This window comes from Apteryx rowi, unplaced genomic scaffold, assembly GCF_003343035.1.
Source record: "Apteryx rowi isolate R43461 unplaced genomic scaffold, aptRow1 scaffold_220, whole genome shotgun sequence".
Lineage (NCBI taxonomy): Eukaryota > Metazoa > Chordata > Aves > Apterygiformes > Apterygidae > Apteryx > Apteryx rowi.
The window spans coordinates 267,800-287,962 of NW_020448531.1; the positions used below are offsets into that span (position 1 = coordinate 267,800).

The 20,163-nt window shown below is 57.5% G+C and overlaps 3 protein-coding genes across 3 annotated transcripts in view; 1 reads left to right on the forward strand and 2 right to left on the reverse strand.

Moving 5' to 3' along the window:
- The window catches only part of MEF2B (myocyte enhancer factor 2B), a 21,179-nt gene extending 11,913 nt beyond the window's left edge, over positions 1-9,266 (reverse strand). The window contains exon 1 of the mRNA XM_026064728.1: positions 8,784-9,266. The gene's annotated coding sequence lies outside the window, so the exon portion shown is untranslated. The remainder of the gene's footprint in view (positions 1-8,783) is intronic.
- Positions 4,549-10,690, forward strand: TMEM221 (transmembrane protein 221). Its single transcript, XM_026064848.1, has 3 exons — positions 4,549-4,856; positions 8,360-8,445; positions 9,249-10,690. Exons 1-3 carry the CDS (start codon positions 4,549-4,551, stop codon positions 9,764-9,766), a joined length of 912 nt encoding a protein of 303 aa, XP_025920633.1. The 3' UTR covers positions 9,767-10,690.
- Positions 10,691-10,836: 146 nt separating this feature from the next.
- On the reverse strand, positions 10,837-17,948 carry BORCS8 (BLOC-1 related complex subunit 8; the record flags this gene model as incomplete). The annotated part of the gene is made up of 4 exons (XM_026064729.1): positions 10,837-11,391; positions 12,408-12,515; positions 12,926-12,990; positions 17,616-17,948. Coding segments are annotated over 4 exons (549 nt in total), but the record flags the coding sequence as incomplete, so codon positions are not given.
- Positions 17,949-20,163: the final 2,215 nt, after the last annotated feature.

A 20,163-nucleotide genomic window follows, 5' to 3' on the forward strand; every position in this document is an offset into this window, starting at 1 on the left:
TGAGGTTTGGGGGGAGCCAGGGCCCAGGGTCTGTGCCCTCACCAGGGGGCTCAGGCCCAGGCAGTGGGGAGGGGGCCTGGGCTCTGTGTCTGGACCACAGCACGYGCCCCCACCCCACCCCTGGGGTTTTGGGGGGGGGATTTCCTACTCCCCAGCACCGCTGGCTCCCTGCGCAGCCCCCGGCGAACCCAGCAGTGGGGTGGTGGGTGCGTGGCCCCCCCTGTCCCGCAGGTCGCAGTGCAGGGGGGGCTCAGCTAGGCCATGGCAAAAAAAACTTCGCATTTGCTCAAAATCCAGCCACTGACTTACAGCTCAGAAAGGGAACAGTTAACTYACCCATGCTTTTTTTTTATATCTTGTACTTTTAGAGATGGGGTGATTCACCCCGTGAGGCCAGGCCTGGGCTCCTTCTCCAAGCCCGGCTTCCCAGCATTTCCCTAAAACCCAGCAACACCTCGGCATGCGAGGGCGTCTGCGAGGAAGCGCTGAGCGAAACCTGGCCACGCGCCTGCCCTGCTCCGGGGGACCCGTCCCAGCAAGAGCAGCCGGACGGGTGCTCGCTGCAGCCCCCAGCACCCCCGTCCCAGCACAGAGCAGGGCCCGGCCCTGGGGACACGCGGGACAAGCCAGCGCTGCGCTTTCCCGGCACCGTGGCACCCTCCCAGCCTGGGGACGCGGCAGGAACCCGCTGCTGCGCGACGTCCGTGCTGGCCAGCCCGAGACCCCAGGGCGCCTGCTCCGGGCGCTGGCAGAGGCTGGGGTCCTGTTTACCCGCTCGGAGCGAGGGCTGGGGGTCCCAGATGCCTGGGGAGAGCGCGGCTCCCGCACGTGTCGGCGGCTCRTCCAGCTCAGAACCGGTGAAGACCCAGCACTGCCTTTGCACGGGCRAAGCAGAGCGGCTGCTGCCCCGCGGCCCGCACAGCACCGTGTCCACCGCCGGCGGTTTAGGCTGTGGAGGCGAAAACCAGGCTACGGGAAAGGTGCATTTCCTGCAGGAAAGCACAACCGGTGCTTGCATCCCACTGATGCACCATGGTTTTCTCGCCCAGGCCCAAACCAGTGCCCCAAACCAGCCGCAAGGCAGCCGCTGCCCAGTCCGCACCTCCGTTGGCCTCCTGCCCTCGCGTGGCCGCTGCCTCTGCGGGGCTCGGGGTGCCGGCGGCAGCGAGCCCGGCGGTGCTCCCCGGCCTGGGTGGGCTCCTGCAGAGGCTCTAGCCCCCCCCGGAGCGGGGATGGGGGCTGAGGAAGGGCTGGGTGGGATGGGGGCCTTTCGGCAGAGCAGGGCCTCGGAGGGGGGACGCCGGCGGGGACGGCCGCACGCACCCCGCAGGCGGAGGGGGCGACGTGCCGGGCTGCCCCGGAGCCGCTGGGCGCTGGGAGCGCGCGGGCTCCCGCGGGGCGCGCACGTGTTTACCGCCGCGCGGCGCAACTGATGCAACTCCCGGGCTCTCGTTACGTGAGAGGCGCTGCCGGGGCAGCAGCTGGGAAGGGCGATCGGAAGGGGCCCGCTCGGCTCCCTCCCCAGCCCCACGCCGGCCCCACGGGACCCTCGAGGCAGCGGTGGAGCTGGGGGTCTCCATCCTGCCCCTGCCGAGGCTCCCGGGGGCTGAGCCTGGAGCRCTGCTGCGGAGGGATCAGCCTGGCCGCTCTGGGGCACATAGAGCCCAGGACCCATCGAGGTGCTGGGTCTGTCCTTCCACCCCGGCCGTGCCAAGGGATGTAGCCAGTCCTGGCCCCGGGTGGTAGGACGGAGGAGGACCCCGTGGACGAGGCTTTCCTTGCAGACTGCACCGGCAGAAAGGACACAGCATCTTCCCTAGAGCTGCTTTGAAATCTCATGATTTATAGAGGGCTTCAGAGTGCAATTAGCAGGCTGTTAATTAGTCCTGCTCATAATCTTAATTGATCCTGAGGAGGAGGTAGGAGGGAGAGCAGAAGGTGCGGCAGCATCTGCAGAGCAGCACCCTGCAAACGGGGGCTCCTGGGGCAGCGGGTGCTCTGGGATGCCCAGCTGGGCCCGGCTCCGGGGTGCTGGATACACCAGGTGGCCCCTTGCCAGCCCGGGGCCCCGGGAGCACCCTGCCCTGTGCCACCCGCAGGGCCATGCGCTGCCACAGCCACTGGCTTCGCCTCTGGCCTGGCTAAGAGCTGCCTGCAGCCGTGCTGCTCCAAGCTGCTCCCGGGGGCTGCCGGCCCCTCGCCCCTGGGGCCAGGGACTGCTCCGGCCGGCTGCTCCCTGCAAGCTCCAGGCCGGTGGCTCCAAAGCTTTGAGCTCCCTCTTGAGGCCCTTTCTGCCCCCAAATTCCCTGGGGTTTGGGGAGCTGGAGCCACACACGCAAGCCCAAGGCCTTGGGCTGCTGCCGGCTGGGCTCCGGCCTCGCTCCCCTGCCCAGAGCAGGGCAGCCGCAGCGGCGCACGAAGCCCCTCGGCTCCCCCGGCTGGACCCGCACTGTCGGCAGAGCTGCCGGCCTCTCCACCGGCCTGGCCCGCGRCTCGGCTCCCGGTGCACCGCGGGACGGCGCGGGGCCCTGCTTGGCTGGTGTTGGCTGCGGGTGGCAGGGAGGGGACCGAGACACCAGTGCTGAGTCTGTCACCTCGGGCCAAGTGCCAGCGACGGGGGGCTGAAAATCCCCTACAGCCAAAAAAATGTGAGCGGGGCTGGAAATGAGYGGGAGCCAACCCGGAGCCGCCTGCCAAGGCCAACACACCAGTTTCCAAAATAGCCGTGTCCGGTTTTGCTCCGGCTGGAGCGGAGGGTGCCAGCGGGAACCACCCACGCGGGGCAGGACGAGATGGGACAGGCAGGCAGACAGCGGTGCAGCGCTGCTCCGCCAGACTCAAAGGTCACCCGGCCAGATCCCAGCCCGGGATGTTGGCACGGCCCCAGCCCTGATGATCCCAGGCTGGAGGAGTCAGCGTTGCCCCAAGTCCCTGGCCGCCCGCCCCTGGCACATTGCCCGGGATGTGCACGGAAAGGTCTGGCCCCGGTGCCCCCTCATCTCAAGCGCGGGGGGGAGTTGCTGTTCCGGGGCTGGAGAGCTTGAGCTCTTCCCCGTGCAGAGCTGGTGTCTGAGTAGGCCAAACCCTGCCAGGATCCAGCCCCAGCTCTAACTCTGCCTCAGTTTCCCCACTGCTCCCAAGGCGCAGTGTCTTTCCCAAGGCAGCAGGGGAGTTACAGACTGAATTTTCCCAAGGTAGCAGCCAGTCTTCCCAGCGGAGGGCACGCGGGCCAGGGTCTGTGCGGCCCTGGCCTCGCCACAGCAAGAGCCCCGTGAGGAAGAGTGCTGCGGAGGGCGACCCTCCGGCAGGGCCATTCCCAAGGGAAAAGGCACCACCGCTTCCCAGCAGTATTTATAAGATATAGCAAAGCTGTGTTGGCCCCAGGGGCTGTGGGCTGACAGCAAGCCAGTGCCTTGCTGGTTGCTTCTCAGCTTCGCAGGGATGTACTGTGGGTGTTGATGCCAGCCTGGACGAGGATGCCCAGCAGCAGGTGGAGGCTGAAGGCATCTGTCCCAGGGGAAGCAGGATTAGGCCATCGTAGTGGCCCTGGCCTGGCCCCAAGGGTCCCCCTGTGCCCCACTCGCGGCTGTCTATACCCAGGCAGAAACGTCAAACCTGGACCAGGGTTACGCTAACGGGGCTGATCCCAGCTCCCGGCCAACTCGGAGCATTTTCCCACCGAGCAGGAAGTCTGGGCTGGCTGTGGCAGCGTGGGAAAAGCACAGGGATGAGGCGACAGCCCGGAGGGAAGCGGAGAGGGCTGCAAGGAGGCTCAGGCCGTGGCTGCGAGCGGAGGGCAGCTGGCGGGACACGATGCTCGGCGCAGCCTTTGCAGCTGCGGTACCCGCCGYGCATCCACGCATCCGTCTGTCCGCCCGGCAGCTCCTTGGAGCTCCCCCCCCAGCCCTGCTGCTTTCCTACAGCCCCCAGACCCCAAGAAGCGCCGCAGCCGCGGCAGCGAGGCTCCCGGTGCTGGGGGACCCCGTCGGGGCAGGCGCAAACCCCCGGCTCCGGGTGTCTCGGAGGGGGGAAGCGGCCCGGGGCGGCCGCTCGTCTCCAGCCCGCCGCGGTGAGAGACAGGACCGGGGGGGCAGGACCGGTCCCAGGGGGCAGGACCGGCCCCGGGGAGGCAGGACCGGCTCTGGGGGGCAGGACCGGCCCCGGGGAGGCAGGACCGGCCCCGGGGGGCAGGACCGGCTCTGGGGGCAGGACCGGTCCCAGGGGGCAGGACCGGCTCTGGGGGGCAGGACCGGTCCCAGGGGGCAGGACCGGTCCCAGGGGGCAGGACCGGCCCCGGGGGGCAGGACCGGCTCTGGGGGCAGGACCGGTCCCAGGGGGCAGGACCGGCTCTGGGGGGCAGGACCGTCCCCGGGGGGCAGGACCGGCCCGCCCCGGCCAGGCTGCGGGGCCCGGAGGGAGGCGCCGGCCGAGCGGGAGCAACTTTCGCCGCCCGGAGCGGGTCTCCCGGTGCCGGTGCCGGCCCGGCAGCGGGGCGCCCCGAGGGAGGCACCCGCCTCCCGGCGCGGTGCCCCCCGGTGCGGCCCCGCCATGCCCGCCGGCTACCCGCAGCGGGCCCTCACGGTGCTCCTGCTCTTCGGCACGCTGGCCGCAGCCATGGCCCTGCTCGCCTCCAGCCTCATCTTCCAGCTGCCGGCGGGTCGGACCGGCCCCGGTCCCGGTCCCGGTCCCGGTCCCGGGAGCGGGGCGCTGCCGCCGGCGGCGGCCGCCGTGCTGCTGCCGGTCTCGGCCGTGCTGGCCGCGCTCTGCCTGGTGCTCAACGTGAGCTGCCTCCTGCTCTGCCTCCTCCACGGCTACTTCAGCACCGAGCTGTGCCGGGGACAGCCCGGGCCCGAGCGGTGAGAGCTGGGGGGGCTCCGGGGGCTGGGGTGAGGCAGGGGGATGTGGGGGGCACCGGGGGCCGAGGGTGCCGGGGATACTGGGGTGCTCTGGGGCATCGGGGTGGCTGGGGGGGTGCAGGGGAGCATCCGAGGGGTCGTGGGCACTGGAAGCCGCGGACCTCCGGGGCTCTTGGGGGGCCGCAGGGGAAGGGATGCGCAGGGGAGGGAGGGTGTCGGGGGCCTGGCGGGGTGCAGAAGGGCTTGGAGGGGTGCAGAGGGTCGAGGGCCAGGGGTGCAGGGTGCCACAGCTCCCGCAGGGCCAGGCTGCCCTCACAGGGTGCTGTCCCCACCGTGGGGGCTCACACAGCCCTGCCAGCCCCATGCGCTCTCCTGCAACGGGCCCCGAGATCCAGCCTCTGCTCCGAGCTCCCCCAGTCGCTGCATCCCCCTGCAAACGGGAAGCAGCAGCTCGAGGGAGACGCAAGGAGCTTAACCACTACTGCGGGGGTCTGGGGCGCAGGGAGCCTGCACCCGTATTCGGCTGCGGGGCCAAAGCAGGGCATCGCTCTCACTGCAGGGATCCAGGCCTCGAGGAGACGTTCGCCATGGGCATGGCCCCTTGCGAGCAAACTTTCCAGAAAGCACGAGAAAGTCCTGGCAAGGCGTCGCAGCACCCAGGAGCCGTCCCGAGTCCTCTCCCTCAGCAGCGGGAGAGCTGGGCGCTTCGGGTCGCTGCCGGGGCGATTTCAAAGGCGACTTGCACAGCACAAAACGACTCTAGGCCTGAAATCATTAACCCTAAGACATGTGTTGACTTAATCATTACTAGCACATTTACACTTGCAAAAATGTTTCTGAAACAGTCCCTCTCTCCTCCTTCTGCCRAGAGCTGGGCTGGCGGCTTCTCTGCTGGGGCTGGCCCGGGCCCAGCGCCAGCTCCTCACCTGCGCTCAAAGAGAAAAGCAACTTGCAAATGAATGGTTTTAAATGTGGAAACTGCTCTGTATGTGGAGGTCCCTCAATGTAGCTCATGTGATGGCCCCCACGGGACCATTTTGGGACCACTCTGACTTCAGCAAGTCAGAACTCATTTAGAGGAAATTACAGTGTTTCAGCATTTGGTTTTGCCCCTAATCAGACAAAACCTTTAATGCATAATGCTCCGTATGGAGTATGACATCTGGAGGCACTCCAGCAAATGAGAAATGTCTCATCTCAGCATCTTCCAAGCGAAGACGATGCTTAGTGTGCTCATTAACAAAGGAGAGCAAAATATTTTTGCAAAACCAAAAATTCCCGTACTAAATTTTGCTCTTTGTGGGAGCTGAGCTTCTGCTGGAAGACCATGATAGCAGAAAATTCCCAATCAGCTGTAAACTTGTCCTAGATCTGGTGTTGAAAATGAGCATTTTACAGCCCAAATCAAAGTTGTGAAGTTCATCTTTGAAACCCCTAAGTGCGAAACAGGACAAGCAACTAATTAGGCAGCTGAATGCAAAGTCACACGTGTAGAGACCAAGCGTGCTGGCCGCGGGACAGGGCCACACTTCGGAGAGCGGTGACTTGCTCAAGGACTCGCGGGTCAGCGCAGCCATCGCAAAGCAGCAAAGCCCCGCGAGCGCCTCTCGCCGTTCCCAAGCAATCTGATTTTAAATAATATTCCTGTGCATCCCTGCAAAGCTCTTTTGGGCTGGCTTCGGTAGGCAGGAGCCTTGGGTTCCCGTCCCAGCATCATGCTCTTGCTGGTCTCGGGCAGATCACTGAGTTTTGCCGTGCCTCAGTTTCCCCAGCTGTGACCTGAGGGTCACACTCGCATTTGGCAGGAAAAGGGCAGGTTCTTGCAAGGGGGGAAAATTTCATTTGCGGGCAGCACTCGGCGCCTCGGACAGGGGGAGCCGGCAGGATGTATATGCTATAGCGCTGGCAGCACGGAGGGGCTAAGGGGGCTGCCCGGYCCCTCTCCCCCGCGCCGCCGCTCGCTGCCGTCCCCCCGCGGCTGAGCTGGCCCGGCCCCACYGGGCTCCAGTTTCATTAGGGAGCCGCTCACGTCCCCAGGACCTTTCCCACGTTGGGCCTGTCACAGTGAATTACCGCCCCGCTTCTCAGCGCCGCGCTCGGCGGTGGGAGCCAGCTCCAAACAAAGTCCTTTCCCCTCCCCGCTAATCCCCCCCCACCCCGGCTCAGGTAATTAATAAAACAAAGTGGCTGCTCTTCGCCGCCGGGCAGCGAGGAACAGGAGCGGGGCCAGGGTCTATTAACGGCTCCTGGCGGCAGGCTCCCCGTGCGAGCCAGGGGGAGACGGGGACGTGCATCCCTCGGAYGCCTAATTCATCCCAGAGAGGGGGAGAGCCGGCTGCTGCAGGGGAGCAAYGCGAGGGCCGGTCCTGCCCGGAGGACTGTCCGTGCTGCTGCCCAGGCAGTCGTTTCCAACCCCCCCCCCCACACTTCCCCGTTACTCTCTGGGGCCTTTGGAGGTGCCCAGCAGGACCAGCAAAGCCCCATGCACCTCCAGCCCCCCAAGGCAGTCATTTCCAGGGACAGTTTGCAGCTTCCCAACATCACAGTCCCACCAGCATCTCTCAGGGTGCTTGTCTGCCACCCGCAGTCGCTTGGCATCGCTCCTCCGACCTTCACCCCGTCCCCACTGCGCCACGTCCCCTAACGACCACGTCCCGCTCTCCCAATTAGCAAAGGCAGCCTTTGGTGGCAACAGCCTCCGAAGCCCGGTGAGGCGAGCACAGAGGTTTGCCAGGTCAGTTTGGCTCCGAAGAGGGGAACGTGCTCAAGCAGCTGGATGAGCAGAGCTATCAGGCGCTTTTCAGCCTCTGTGCAGGGACTGCGCCCGCAGAAAGAGCGCGGCACCGCGGCCGGGCGCAGGCGCTGCGGTGCCGCAAGCAAGACAAAGGCCCTGCTGGAAAGGGACTGGTCTTTTGATGTGTTTTATGCACAATTCAAACACCAAACCACATCCGAACAAAAGGCCTGGAATCCGAGCTGAGCAAAGAAATCCAATCCCAACACTGAAAACGCAACTTGGCCTTGCTTAATCCAGTGCACCAGCACTTTACTTTCCATTCTTTTCTTAAAAGGGGAGAGGACTTGACTTGCCTCCRTTTTGTTCCTTGCTTGCTCTTCAGTCCCTGCAATAATCACCTGCAAATAGCCCTGAGCCATCTCTCCCTCTCCCCAGCACCTGGTTTCCAAAACAGAGCTAGAACCAGGCAGGAAAGGTTTCAAAATTCAAGTGATCTTAAAGTCTTCTCCTATTCCAGAGAGGGACAGAAAGTCAACCGGCCCAGAGGTGCGCGAACCAGCAGCCGGGGGGGGGGGATCCCCCAATTCAGCAGAGGTCCATGTGCTTGTGAATCCGTTAGCTATGCAGAGCTGAAGTGTTTTGGGTCCTCAGCAGGGACCAGGGCATCACACACTTCTGTGTGCTGACACCAGGGCCAGGAGACTACCTCAAGCTGTCTCACCCACCAGAGCCAGCTGGCAAAGTATTTTTCTCACCTGTTTTGCAGGGCAGATTGGTTCCTCCTGGACAGCCGGACGGTTCGCCACACTGCCATCGGCTTGTTCTGCTGTGGGGTCTCAGTCTATCTAACAGGCAAGTGCCCGTTCCCTGCCAGCACAGCCCAGCCCAGCCCGAGCTTGGCCCAGCAGGGACTGTGCGTTGTCACCCCAGGACACACGTCCCACACTCATTGCCAAGTGTTCAGGAGATGCCGAGTTTCTACTTACAATCAAGTTTGTTTTGCAAATGTTTTTCACCAACTCACTGCAGCAGTGCAGATGCCCCTCGCTCTGCTGGGGGGTGCAAAGCGCGAGTCTATCAGCTTTGAAGCAGACAGACCCTGTCCCACGAGGTCGAGCGAAGGGTAGAGGCTTAGCAGCACCCCCACGGGAGCCTGGCTCGGTTCTGGTCTCACCCCAGCTCCCACTCACCTGTGGATAAATAATGCCGATGGCCCAAGGGGCACATCCTGCTGGAGGGCGAAGTGCTGGTGCCTGGCTGCCGACAGGAGGTGGCTGGGCTAGGGAAAGGCTGTGTTGCTCAGCTCGACAGCACAGAGGCCGCGGTATCGACGTGGGGCTGAGGGCCCTGGTAGCAGGCGGCATTTGCAAATGTGAAGGTCAGGGGGAACAGAGCAAACCTGCGAGGTGGTTTGGAAATAGGCTTTACTGCTGTGAACGCCCTGCGGGCTGTGGGGAGGGAGCACCAAAGCACAAGGGCTCCCCAGCACAAGCCTTCGCACTGAGAGCGGTCCCAGAGCRGAGCACGTCTCCTCTTTCTGTTTCTCATGACCAGCCTTTGCTAGGCAATTTCTCGGGCCTGAATTTTGCAGGACAAATGCATCACTTCAGTCCTTCAGGTTTCCCAAGCTATATTACACTCTCCCTTCCTTCCAGCTCTTGCCATCTACATGCTGCTGCTGTTCGAACTCGAAGCTGGCATTGCCAGCGCCTGTATTCTCTCCTCCGGCATCATTGTCCTGTTGATCACAGTGACGCACGCCCTGGTACGGGCATCCCAGGTTTCACGTCGCAGCCACTCCGAGGTCTCTCACACCCTCTACGAGAACGACTCTGCCCAATGTGACGAAGCCTCCGCCAATGATCCGAACAACAAGAATGTGGCTGCACCCCRGCCCCGGCCCGAGATCCACCGGGAATTTTCCTTCCCTCCTTTCCTGGAGCGTAAATCCCAGCTGGACTCCACGGCCAGCAGCAACCTCACCTCCTCAGGGAGCCCCAGGCCTCGCTCTGAGAAGGAGAGCTACAACCTGCCCCGAACGCACAGGACGCTGTCGGCTGAGTCAGGCCTGCTGCAGGCACAGAGCAAGCCCTGGAACGGCGTCACCCAGGAGATGAAGAATATACTGTCACGGAAACCTGCAGCCTCGGGGAAGGATTCAACTCTGGTGTGAGTGGAAATGGGACCATTTTGCTCCAGCTCATCAGAAGGCAGCTGTAGCAGCAGGGCCAAGATCTGCATTTCTATTTAGAGCTTAACATAGATCATGTCAGAACCCACATGTCGAGGAGCCTCATCAGACAGGGGGATGACTGCTTTTCCATCATCTGCCCTCCCGTGTGGAGGAAGAGACTTTGGTTCTCTCCCCAGTCTGGCTACATTAACCTGCCTGGTGAGCTCAGAGAGCGGGCAGAGCCACGGAAGACAAGTCTGTGCAGCTACGGCCTGATGTTTTTCCACTTCTTTTACTGAGAAGATGCAGCCTCCACTGAAACCCAAAAGTGCTCAGCCATCTGTCCTGAGCCCCCAGTGCCTCCTGCCAGAAAGCGCAAGTACTAAAGGCAGARCTTGTTTTTGTGAAACACAAGCGGGGTCAACTCACTCCGTTACTGCAGCCCTGCTCTGATGTGACGCTTTGCTGGTGACTCACAATCCCRGTCTGGCAACAGTTCCTGGTCATTCGGCAATCAGTAAAGCATTTCAGGGAGCAAAGGGAGGCCACTGACCCACGCAGATCTCCTCTAACCTCCTAAATTATTATTCTGATAATACACCTGTAATCCTGAGCACAACCCATGACTACAAAACAGAGTACTTTTGGGGGGAACTGGGTTGAGCACTGCTGTGTGTYATTTACTGGGCTTTGGAGAGTCCAGGCTAAGCATCTTTCTATGATTTCAGGGTCTTTTCTCCACTTTCCTCCACAGCCCAAGAAAACCGCATCCTTATTAAATTCTTCAGCAGAGCAGAGTTGTTGGTTCCAAGGAAAGATTAACATTGAAGTTACATCGCTTTTCAAGTGATCTCCAAACTATGTGTACAGCTCTGCTTTCCACTGTTTGACAAGGGATGAAGAACGTCCAMATTTTTTTTGAAGAGCAGGACAGTTTCTTTTTCTCTTGAAAAGCTCTAAATCTGCATGTCTTTGTTTTGCTCCCTGCCCTTTGAAACACACAGAGGMAGCAGGCTCCAAGACCCCCCCAGCCCAAGTGAGCAAGAGGGAAAAGCTTTAGACAGGACTTTCTTGTTTTTTCTTTTTATTGTTCTCACTAAAACCAAACTCAGCAACTCTCTGGCAAACACATGAAAAACTCTCCTTGCAGAATGCCTCCTGAACAAGGCTGAAGTGTGCCTATTTCAAGTCTTTTTACATAGTCCTCAACAAAATACTGAAAGCAAGACCTAGTTTTTCTGAGATGTTTCTGTAACCAAGAGGTAGACAGAAAAATGCCTCATAGCAGTCTGCCATCAAAAAAAGAACAGGACAGGACAAATGCAGAACAATCTCATCTCCCTTTTGCAAAGTGCTCTAAAGAGGGACACAGCTGCTCCCTAAAACATCCCCAAAAGCAGGCCTGACCCCAGCAGCAGGATAGGCCTGCTCAGGTACAGCACCTTGGTATTTGAAATGGAGAGGGCAGGCAGAGGCATCCGCGCAGTTTCACTGATTGAGCAGGTTTCTCCCTCCTCCAGGCGGCTGGAGAACACGGAGCTGCACTCAGGACAAGGCAGAGGATGGCCAGTCTTGTCTGAAATCAGGAACTGGCTGGAGGATTCCTGGCTTGTTGGGCAACAGTGCTGTAAAAAGAAAGAGACAGTCACGTCCAGCAGGCAGGAAGGACGTCAGCAGCYGTGGGAATGTGAAGAACCGGGGGCTCCCTCAAATAAAACCTCACTGCTTGCAGCACGAGAGCAGCTTAGACAAGCACRGCTTATGGACAGCCATGGGCGTGCAGACTGCAAAGCAGCATACGCCAGCCTCCGTGGGCGTCGAGAAAGCAGTCTTCACAGCCACACCGCACGCAAGCGCCACTAGGAATTCTGTTGGGCTGAACTGAGTGTGACCCTGCCACATGAGGAATTAGGAGAATATGGAACCTGTACCACGAATGTCTAAAACAGAGTCATTCTGCAGAGACAGAGGCACCCTGTTTGCTGTGGTGGTTTTTCAGGGATGAACATTCAAAGCTGTTAGKGGGGAGCATGGGCATTTGGAAGTTTCTCACTCCCACACAGGCAGGCTCCAATACCAAGAAAGCTTTTAGGAGAGACAAATACACTAGACTCAGACCATCTGCTAGAAGATGTTTTAGTAGCTGTAGCTCAACTGCAAACATATGAAAATGCATCATCTTTCTGCTACATCTGTCAGCACCACTTATCTCTCCAGATCTTTCTGGGACTCTCCCCACAGAGMGCCACATACACGACAAAGAACAGCACCAAACGCAGCCTCTGTCCTGCTCCATCTCAGTGACACCATCACACTCCAAATGCCTTTGACATGACAAACATCTAGCGTATTACAAAAACAAACAAACATCCCTTTTCAAATAAGGAAATAAATTATTTTGCAGTTATCCTTTTGTAAACAAGATTATTTGCTTCCCAAGGCAAACAAAACCAGAGACTCACTGGAAAGCAAGCAGCGTATTCTTTAAATAAGTGTGGAATCACATTACTGAGATAGCTGCTTGGCTTATTTGTACTGGGCTGCGTTACATCACCAAAGCCTCCGTCAGCCAGAATAACAGGTCGTTCAGATAAACAGGTAGGGCAGTAATGGAAAGTCAGTGTCACACATCCCTTGCTACCTGCGGCCCTGAGCAGAGTTCAGCTGATCCTTCATGGCTATGGCGTGTTTGAGCAGACTGTCAATGCTCTTGAAATACACGCTGCTGTCAGTCATGTTCTTTATGGCACTGAAAGAGAGAGAGGGGGAGGGAGGGAGAAGGAGGACTGATTAATACTTTCATGGGCATCACTTTTAGTGTACACACACCCCAGCATGAGGGTACTGTTAATAAGAAGCCTCAGCTTTATACGGTGTTTTGCATCTTCAGACACTAGCTAGTGGGTTGATTTACTGCAGGAGATTGGCAGGTCTGCACTGCACACATGTGGGGAGAGCTGGCACGCTAACCGAAGTGAAGCGGCCAAGTTTCACGGTAACAGTTCAGAGAGAACTGCCTCACGCTGACACACTTCCACTCCGACCATGCTCTCTCCCCGGCCAACACCAGGCAAGCGGCAGGGAGGCACGGACGGCCTCTGCGGTGCTTCTACCACACTTGCAAAGCCTGTGCCCGCTCCTCGGAAGGGTCTCCTGTACCTGCAGGCGTACTCCACGGTGTAGATCGCTCCTTGGCTTTGCTCCTCCCAGCTCTGCATGTCGGACTGAAAGCAGATCACAGAACAGGGAATGAGAACGAGGCATCGTTAGRTGCACACTAGACAGACGCTGTCTTCAGCAGTGCAGCCCTCGAGATATGCTCTGCCGGCCCTGCCCAAACAAGGGCTGCGGCTGCTTTTCACAGGAAATTGCACTTGGACTCTGTCTCCCACTTGACAGCTTGTGACATGCTCTGGGCTCCGAGTGCCATGCACTAGTATTTAAAAGAAACATTCATTGTGTGTATTTCTGGAAGTGCTACTGCTTCGGGCCAATGCTTTGGATGCTCTAGCAAAATTCCCCTTGGTTGTAGATGTGCCCATGAGCCAGCCGAGAGCAAAGGCACGACAGGCTCCTAGCAACCAGCAGCTAAACTGAGTGTAACGGACCGGCTGGAAATTTCAAAGCATTCAGCTCGCCTGGCGTCTGGTCACGCAAGGCAGCTGATCAGAACTAACGCAGCTCCTGGCGAGTCCAGTCCTCAGTCTCGCATGCAAAGCCAGGTAGAACAGCTTCTTTCGCAGCACTAAAAGTTCCCTCTGCCATAAGCATTTTCACAACCACAGGCTTCCCTGTCCTCCAGTCTGCTCTGAAACTCTGGCTGTCTGATCCCAAGTAATAGTCAGCATTTAATAATGAGAACATCCAGAGTGCCTTTCCTTTCAAGGGATTACAAGGAGCCCTGTAAACTTCACACAGACTCAAGCAGAACTACACRCAGCCAATTCTGGCACGGGAGATAATTGTACACGGCAGGTCCATGGAAAGGGAAAACCAAACGAATGCACAAATCACAATGAAAACACAGCTGAACTCAGAGGTGTAGCTCAATAGATAACTTTTGAAAAAGTCCTTAAGTAGTTCAGGCGCTCTTTAAAATATGTTCTCATGGGAGCTAATTCTCAAGTCTATTCTGCCGACTCTAGTTACAGGCCAGAGGAAATCCAAGGGCCTCTTTTTGTGACTGAAGGAGGTCTGGTAAGAGCTTGGACTGCATCCAAAATCCCTTCTGCTGTTCAAAGCCTGTCCTGCATTGGGACACTTGACCACATAGCTTTAAACTACAAAAGAAACAAGTCTCTGCATGCAACTCTGGGCAGTTCTCTGCAGCAGAGGGTCCAGGACTCACAACCCCACACACTGTCCTCCAGGGTCCACGCTCATCCCAAAGTCCAGTCACGTTTTACAGGACCATATCGGTTGCTGAGAACACACTCTGCTAGTGGAGGTAGCKGCAAAAGAAGCAGGGATCTTCCCGCAGCTTCTCACCCTGTTCTCTCCAAGAGGTGCCAGCAGATCTCTAGCGATCTTTAGGAGCCTGGCATCACACTGGCTCAGTCACATGTGTCACCAGCGCAGCACTTGCCTACTGCTCTGGTGAAAGAGGGATTTGACCCACAAAGGGAAGGAGATTCCAGCTAATGAATTATCCACCCCATTCCCTCCAGCAGCAAGGCAGTCTCTGGATAATTCAAAGCACCGATCGTCAGCTTGCAAAACCCAGCACAGGATGAGGGCACAGAGGCAGAGCTGGAAAGCTGGAGACAGATGGCTGCAAAGTTCCTGTGAAAAAGTGGTGGAGATGATAAAGCCAGTCTGGTACAACAGCAGTTTTCCTTTGGCTCTGGAGTTTCTGAACACCAGTAGATCTTAATCATTATCCTGTATCAGAGCCAGTGATGTCCATTCCCAGCATTTCCACCACTTCCCGGGATTTTCATGCCCTTAATTAGGAACAAGAGTCTTTCCCTAGAGCTCCTGACTTCTTAATCTTTTCGTGATGTCCTTTCTTCAAATTCCCAGGACATGTCCTTGGATGCCRTTTAATAGCTAAAGCCAGCTATTAATACACAATAGCACTAATGATGTATTACTGTTGCTCAACAGTAAATTAATGGGGAGATATAAGTTCTCAAAAGATCAGGGGAAATGCAGAAAGGCTGCTTCGTGCAGGGCGGGAGCAGGGCTTAGCAGCACTGCTAAGACACATGGAGGCAGCCAGGGCCTTGCATYGTGCTGCATCTTATCAGCGAGGCGGTAAATCCGCCTGGAGAGTTTGAGATGGTGAAGAAGGTATTAAGATTATTTTAAATCAAATCAAAGAAAGTTGCTTGTTGTAAGGGCATGGAGGTGACCTTTTCCTTGCATAAACTTYTTCCGCCCCTCCCTCCCAGTTTTTCCTAGGTTTAAACCCTTTGGGAATTTCAAAGATTGCGTCTTAGTAGAACTCTGCCAGCCAGAGATGAAGTTGCTGCATGGGCCAAGGAAAGCTGGAAACCACCAATAAATCTTGTTTCCTTTTATACATCACCTTCATCTTGGGACTAAATTACATGAGAATGGATCCACACAGAATGTTCCTGTTTCTTCTTTTCCATTCCGAAGAATTAAAACCACCTCTGTTTAATGCCTTTGTTCTGATCTAGATAAAACCTGACAGCACTTTCACGGTGCACAGCCCTGCTGACACCCTCCCGTTCCAGTGTCTTGCCACAGAGCCGATGGGCTCTGGCAGAGCGACCCAAAATATCCATCCCCATCTAATTGAACGCTCTGCAGTGCCGATGGCCTTGTCAGGGCCCCGAGCCCATCCCTCTCTCCTGGGGGTTTGGCTGCCTGGGCGCAAGAGCTTGACAGGCCCAACCTGTTCATCGCAAACAGCAATGCATGAAACGGATAGAATGAGAGTGAGATCAAGGACAACAGAGATAACGGGGGCTCATGGTCAGGTTACCGACTGGCAGTGCAGTCAGGATGCCCATCTAGCCGAGTTATGTTTAACCCTCACAGTTACGACCAGGGCCTGGCAGGGAGGAGAACGTGCTCCCAAACACGATCCTGCAGCCTTGGAAGAACTGAGCTTTAGAGCTGATGAAGCTGGGAGAAGAGTCACTAGCAGCAGCTCTGGATCTGCTGTTTCAGCTGCAACAAGTAGTTTTCCTTCCATTTTCTCTCAGCTCTTGCCACATCAGTGCACCATTAAACAAGCAGGCAGGAACCAGAAAATTGTTTAAGAAGCTGAAGGTGCCCATGGTTTGGGCAAAAAGAAATGGACTTAAACAGCAGCAGGTACAGAAACTCAGAGCAAGCATCAGGAAACGCTTCCTAACACTGGAGAAGCAAACAGCCAGTGGAGCAGCGCTGGGGCAGTGCCCTGCTGGCTGTGGCCGTGGGGCAAAGAGCACCATACAGCTAGTTCACCTTTGCCTTGACACCCACTGCCACTGCAGGGAGACCTCTTTCTCGTGTTTGAGGGCAATCACCACCCCAGCGAGGGCTGGCTTGAACAGGAAGGCATCAAAGACCAAAGGCATCTGATGCTCGTGACGGCTGCAGWCACACAGGGATGTACAGGGCCCTCGCACTCGCTGCTGGAATYCCCAGGAAGACACGACCTCCTTTCTCACAGGGAGGAAGCAAAACCAGCAGCAATTTTGTCTAAGAAAGGAGGATTCTCTGGGATGGCAGCCGCCAGGAAATGAACTTAGCTGACTCAGGGAGGTCACAAAGCACTACAAATAACTGAGAAGACAAGCCTGCCTAGCAGGAAAAAGGAGAGAATCAAAGATTTTGAAAGCTCTTGCCAAGCACACACCCTACTGCCTAGCAACACGTTCCGTGTCCGGTGCATTCACCGAGCTGTCGTTTCCATTAGCACTTCTGTGCTGCCCCTCGCCCCCATCCCCGTTACAAACTGTTCCGTGATGGAAACTGATCTCTTCCCTCTGCATGACTTGTCATACAATTTGCTCAATTTCCTTTTGTTCTGGACACATTCCCTGAAATTGGGACTAYTCTGATTAAATCAAAGCAAGTGACAGCTCAGGAATAATATTACAAACCTCCTGTATCCCAGTGATGCAATCATATCAGCACGTGCTATACATACACATACATCTCTATACACCTACCATTGCACACAGGCACGTATACAAAATGTTAATAAATAATTGAATAATAAAGTGTCACAATCCAGGTTAATTTGGAAACTAGGGCTGTAAAGCAAAGGTGAAAAATGGGGCCCGACAGTGCATTAGCATAGACATGAAGCAGTAATCTATTCATGAGACATCACTCCTAATGAATCATGACTGGCAGGAAAGGAAGAAGGACAACAAGGCTGGCATTAAAGTGCCTGTGCTCCGTGCTCTGGAGGAAAGTAGGAACACAGCTGTGAGACGCGATTCATTATCCTGCTTTGCCTCTTGTGGGCTCTTTTCACTTGTTTCTTCACCCTCCTCCTTATTTTATGTAGGAAATAAAAACCTCGCAGTGTAGCTGGGGTAATAAGATTTAACATCTCCCTCCTTCCCCCGCTCTTCCCCCATACAAGACAGACTACTTATTTCTTTGTCTCTGTGCTCAAGTCCAGTGGCGAGAGCACAGGGAGCAGTCCAACTCCCCAATTCTTTTCTCACGTCTGCAGGTGAACTTGCAAAGTCACCTCATTCCTCCAGCTCGGCTGGACCGCGGGTCCCAAGCACACCTCGCTTKCCTGCCCRCTGCCTGCGCCCCGATGGGCGATTTCCTCCCTCCCCCYGCCTGGAGGCGGGTGAAAYGGGCACAACCGGCCAGCTCAGGAAAGCAGCCTGCGTCCGACTCTCTCATGCCCAGCCGAAGCGGGACTCACCTTGTGCTGCGCAAGCTCGGGAAGGGATCTCCTCACGTGCTCCTGCAGCCGGTACAGCGCCACGGACGGCTCGTTGGCCAGGACATACATGCTCTCGGTRAATTTGTCCGTAACTGCAACAAGAAAAACAACCGAGTTAGGGAAAGTAGGGAGAAACACAGAGGAACACAGGACTGCAAAGGCGCCCTTGAAGCACTGGCACCATCCCCCATGCAGTCTCCGAAACCTGCCGTAGGCATCTGGGCTGGAAAGGTTCAGAGACCACCCGCCGCACACCTCCCACGCCACAACCGCTTCAGTACTCTGCAGGGCTTTTATGACAGAAGGCCCAAAGTTTCAAAAGCCACAACATGCCAGAGAAAAAGAAGAGAGATCAGAACAAAACCCCAAATATTTTGGGTAACTAGTCTGTTAACGTGAAAGCAAAATCCTGTTAAACAGGCAGTTTGCATTCCAGCCTCCCCATAACGGGATGTGCAACCAGCAGCGAGCTCAGCAACAGCCAGAGACAAACCACACCGGGCTGTCACTGATCCCAACAGTCCCATCAAAGCTCCGGTTGCGCTGGTATCACGGACCACTCGGATTTGACCCATCGTTGGGCCCTTCCTGACCCATCTAGAGGCAGCCAGGAGATGGGAAGAGCCCAACCGCACTSTGACGGGGAAGCTTAGCTCCCATTCCCACCCCGCACAGCTGCCCCGTCTGGCTGAGGGCGGCRGGGTGCCGACAGCCCCGACACCTCCCGGAGTGCCGGTTCGGAAGCTCCCTGTCTGGTTACCAGCCTTTCAGGTCCGGCCCGGCCCAGGGCCTCTTGCTCTCTGCGTCTCAGCTGTGCCCCGTGGGGGGCTCGTTCTGCTGCTCCCCTCAGGAAACCTCCCCCAGGTGACAACATCACCGAGGAGACATGGTGGCCACGCAGCAGGGCTCGGGAAGCTGGGGTGCGATTCAGGACCCGCTGCAAACCAGCTGCCTGGCCCCAAAGACGCCGCTTTCCCTCTCTGCACCCTCTTCACCTGCCTCCACTCCGGCCTCCCTATTGACACCGCGCGCTGCGTCGGGCCAGTCTGCCTGATGCCCTCCATAAGGGAACACCAGTGCTCTGCGTTTCAGCGCAGTCTTCACAGGCCGAGTTTTACACTGCAGCTTTGATCTCTTTCTCTGTGCATTTGCAAGGCATATGCTCAGGGCTCATAATACCTAATAATTAAGAGATCGTTTCGTTTTTTATAATGGGTGTGGGTTTCCTTTAATCACAACAAAAACGGGGGGCCTTTTCATCACGCTGCAGTGGAATACCTTCTGGCTTCTGCAGAGTCTTCTATTTTAAGGAAAACAATTCTCTTCTTCCAGAGCTTTTGTTTCAGTGGCGACTGTTCAGATATTGCAGTTTTGTTACGTTGGCGGACACGCCGCACCTTYTGAACGCAAACGTGACTAAATGCAAAACTTTAGGAGAATAATTATATCCAYCTTTCCAAGCTCACAATCCTAAAAGGGCTGATACAGCCAATATCCATCTCCCTTCCAGATACGAGTTCTTGCAGTAGGTGTGAATCCACACAGCTGGGCAGGTAAAGAAGGGGGGAGTCAGGAGAGGAGGAAGCCACATACCTGGTCACCTGGCAGACAGGAAYGCCCTCCTGCATGTTTGCTATCGAGCACGCGAGACCCCATGAGAAAGGAAGGCACCCACAACGGTAACGTTTAGTGTTAACCCACCTTCCCGAGAGTCCTGATGCTTGAGGAGCCCCTGACTATTTGGGATCAGTGTAAATCGAGCACAGCGGATAGCTATTTACCATCTGCTACTGAGGTTCTTTGCTTCTTCCTCACTTTAATGGACATAGGACCCTGCACGATCTGCAGCTTGGTACAAAAAGGGGCAGCAGCTTCCAACTTCCAAATCCACACCCTTGGGACACTTCCCCATTGCTAACAAAATTATTACCCATTCCCCGCCTTTCAAGTTTTCGAGCACCTCCCCGAGCCCAGCGGGTTGCTCAGCCTGCGACAGGGACGGCTCCGGCCTTGGCCGCACGCTCCGTGCTCCTGTGTTTTCCCCAGTTCCCGCTCGCGCTGGCTTAATCCGGGCTGCAGCCCCTCGCTTCTGCAGCGTGACGCTGCAAGTGGTTTAACGCAGCGAGAACAGCAGGGGACCGAGATGGCCAAAAAGCAGCAGAAACAGCTAAAAGCTGGTGCGTCACCCCGGGAACGGGGCAAGGCCCAGGCAGCAGCCAGGCGGCGAGGKGGAGCCCCGAAATCCCCCCGAGAGGGGGGCGCCGGGGAAGGGGAGCGCCGTGGGCCCCGCCGGGACTAGCCGTGTCGCGGCCTGCCGTCCCCTATCCCGACCTGCAGTGCCCTRTCGCGCCTGGTGCTGTCGCTGCATTGCCCTGCCGTGTCACGACCCGCAGGGCCCTGTCGCGACGAGCCCTGCCGCTGCAGCACCCTGCCCTGCGGTGACTGGCCCTGTACGGCCCACAGAGCCCTGTCGCGACTCGGCCTGTCGCTGCAGCTCCCTGTCGTGCCCTGCTCCGTCGTGACTAGC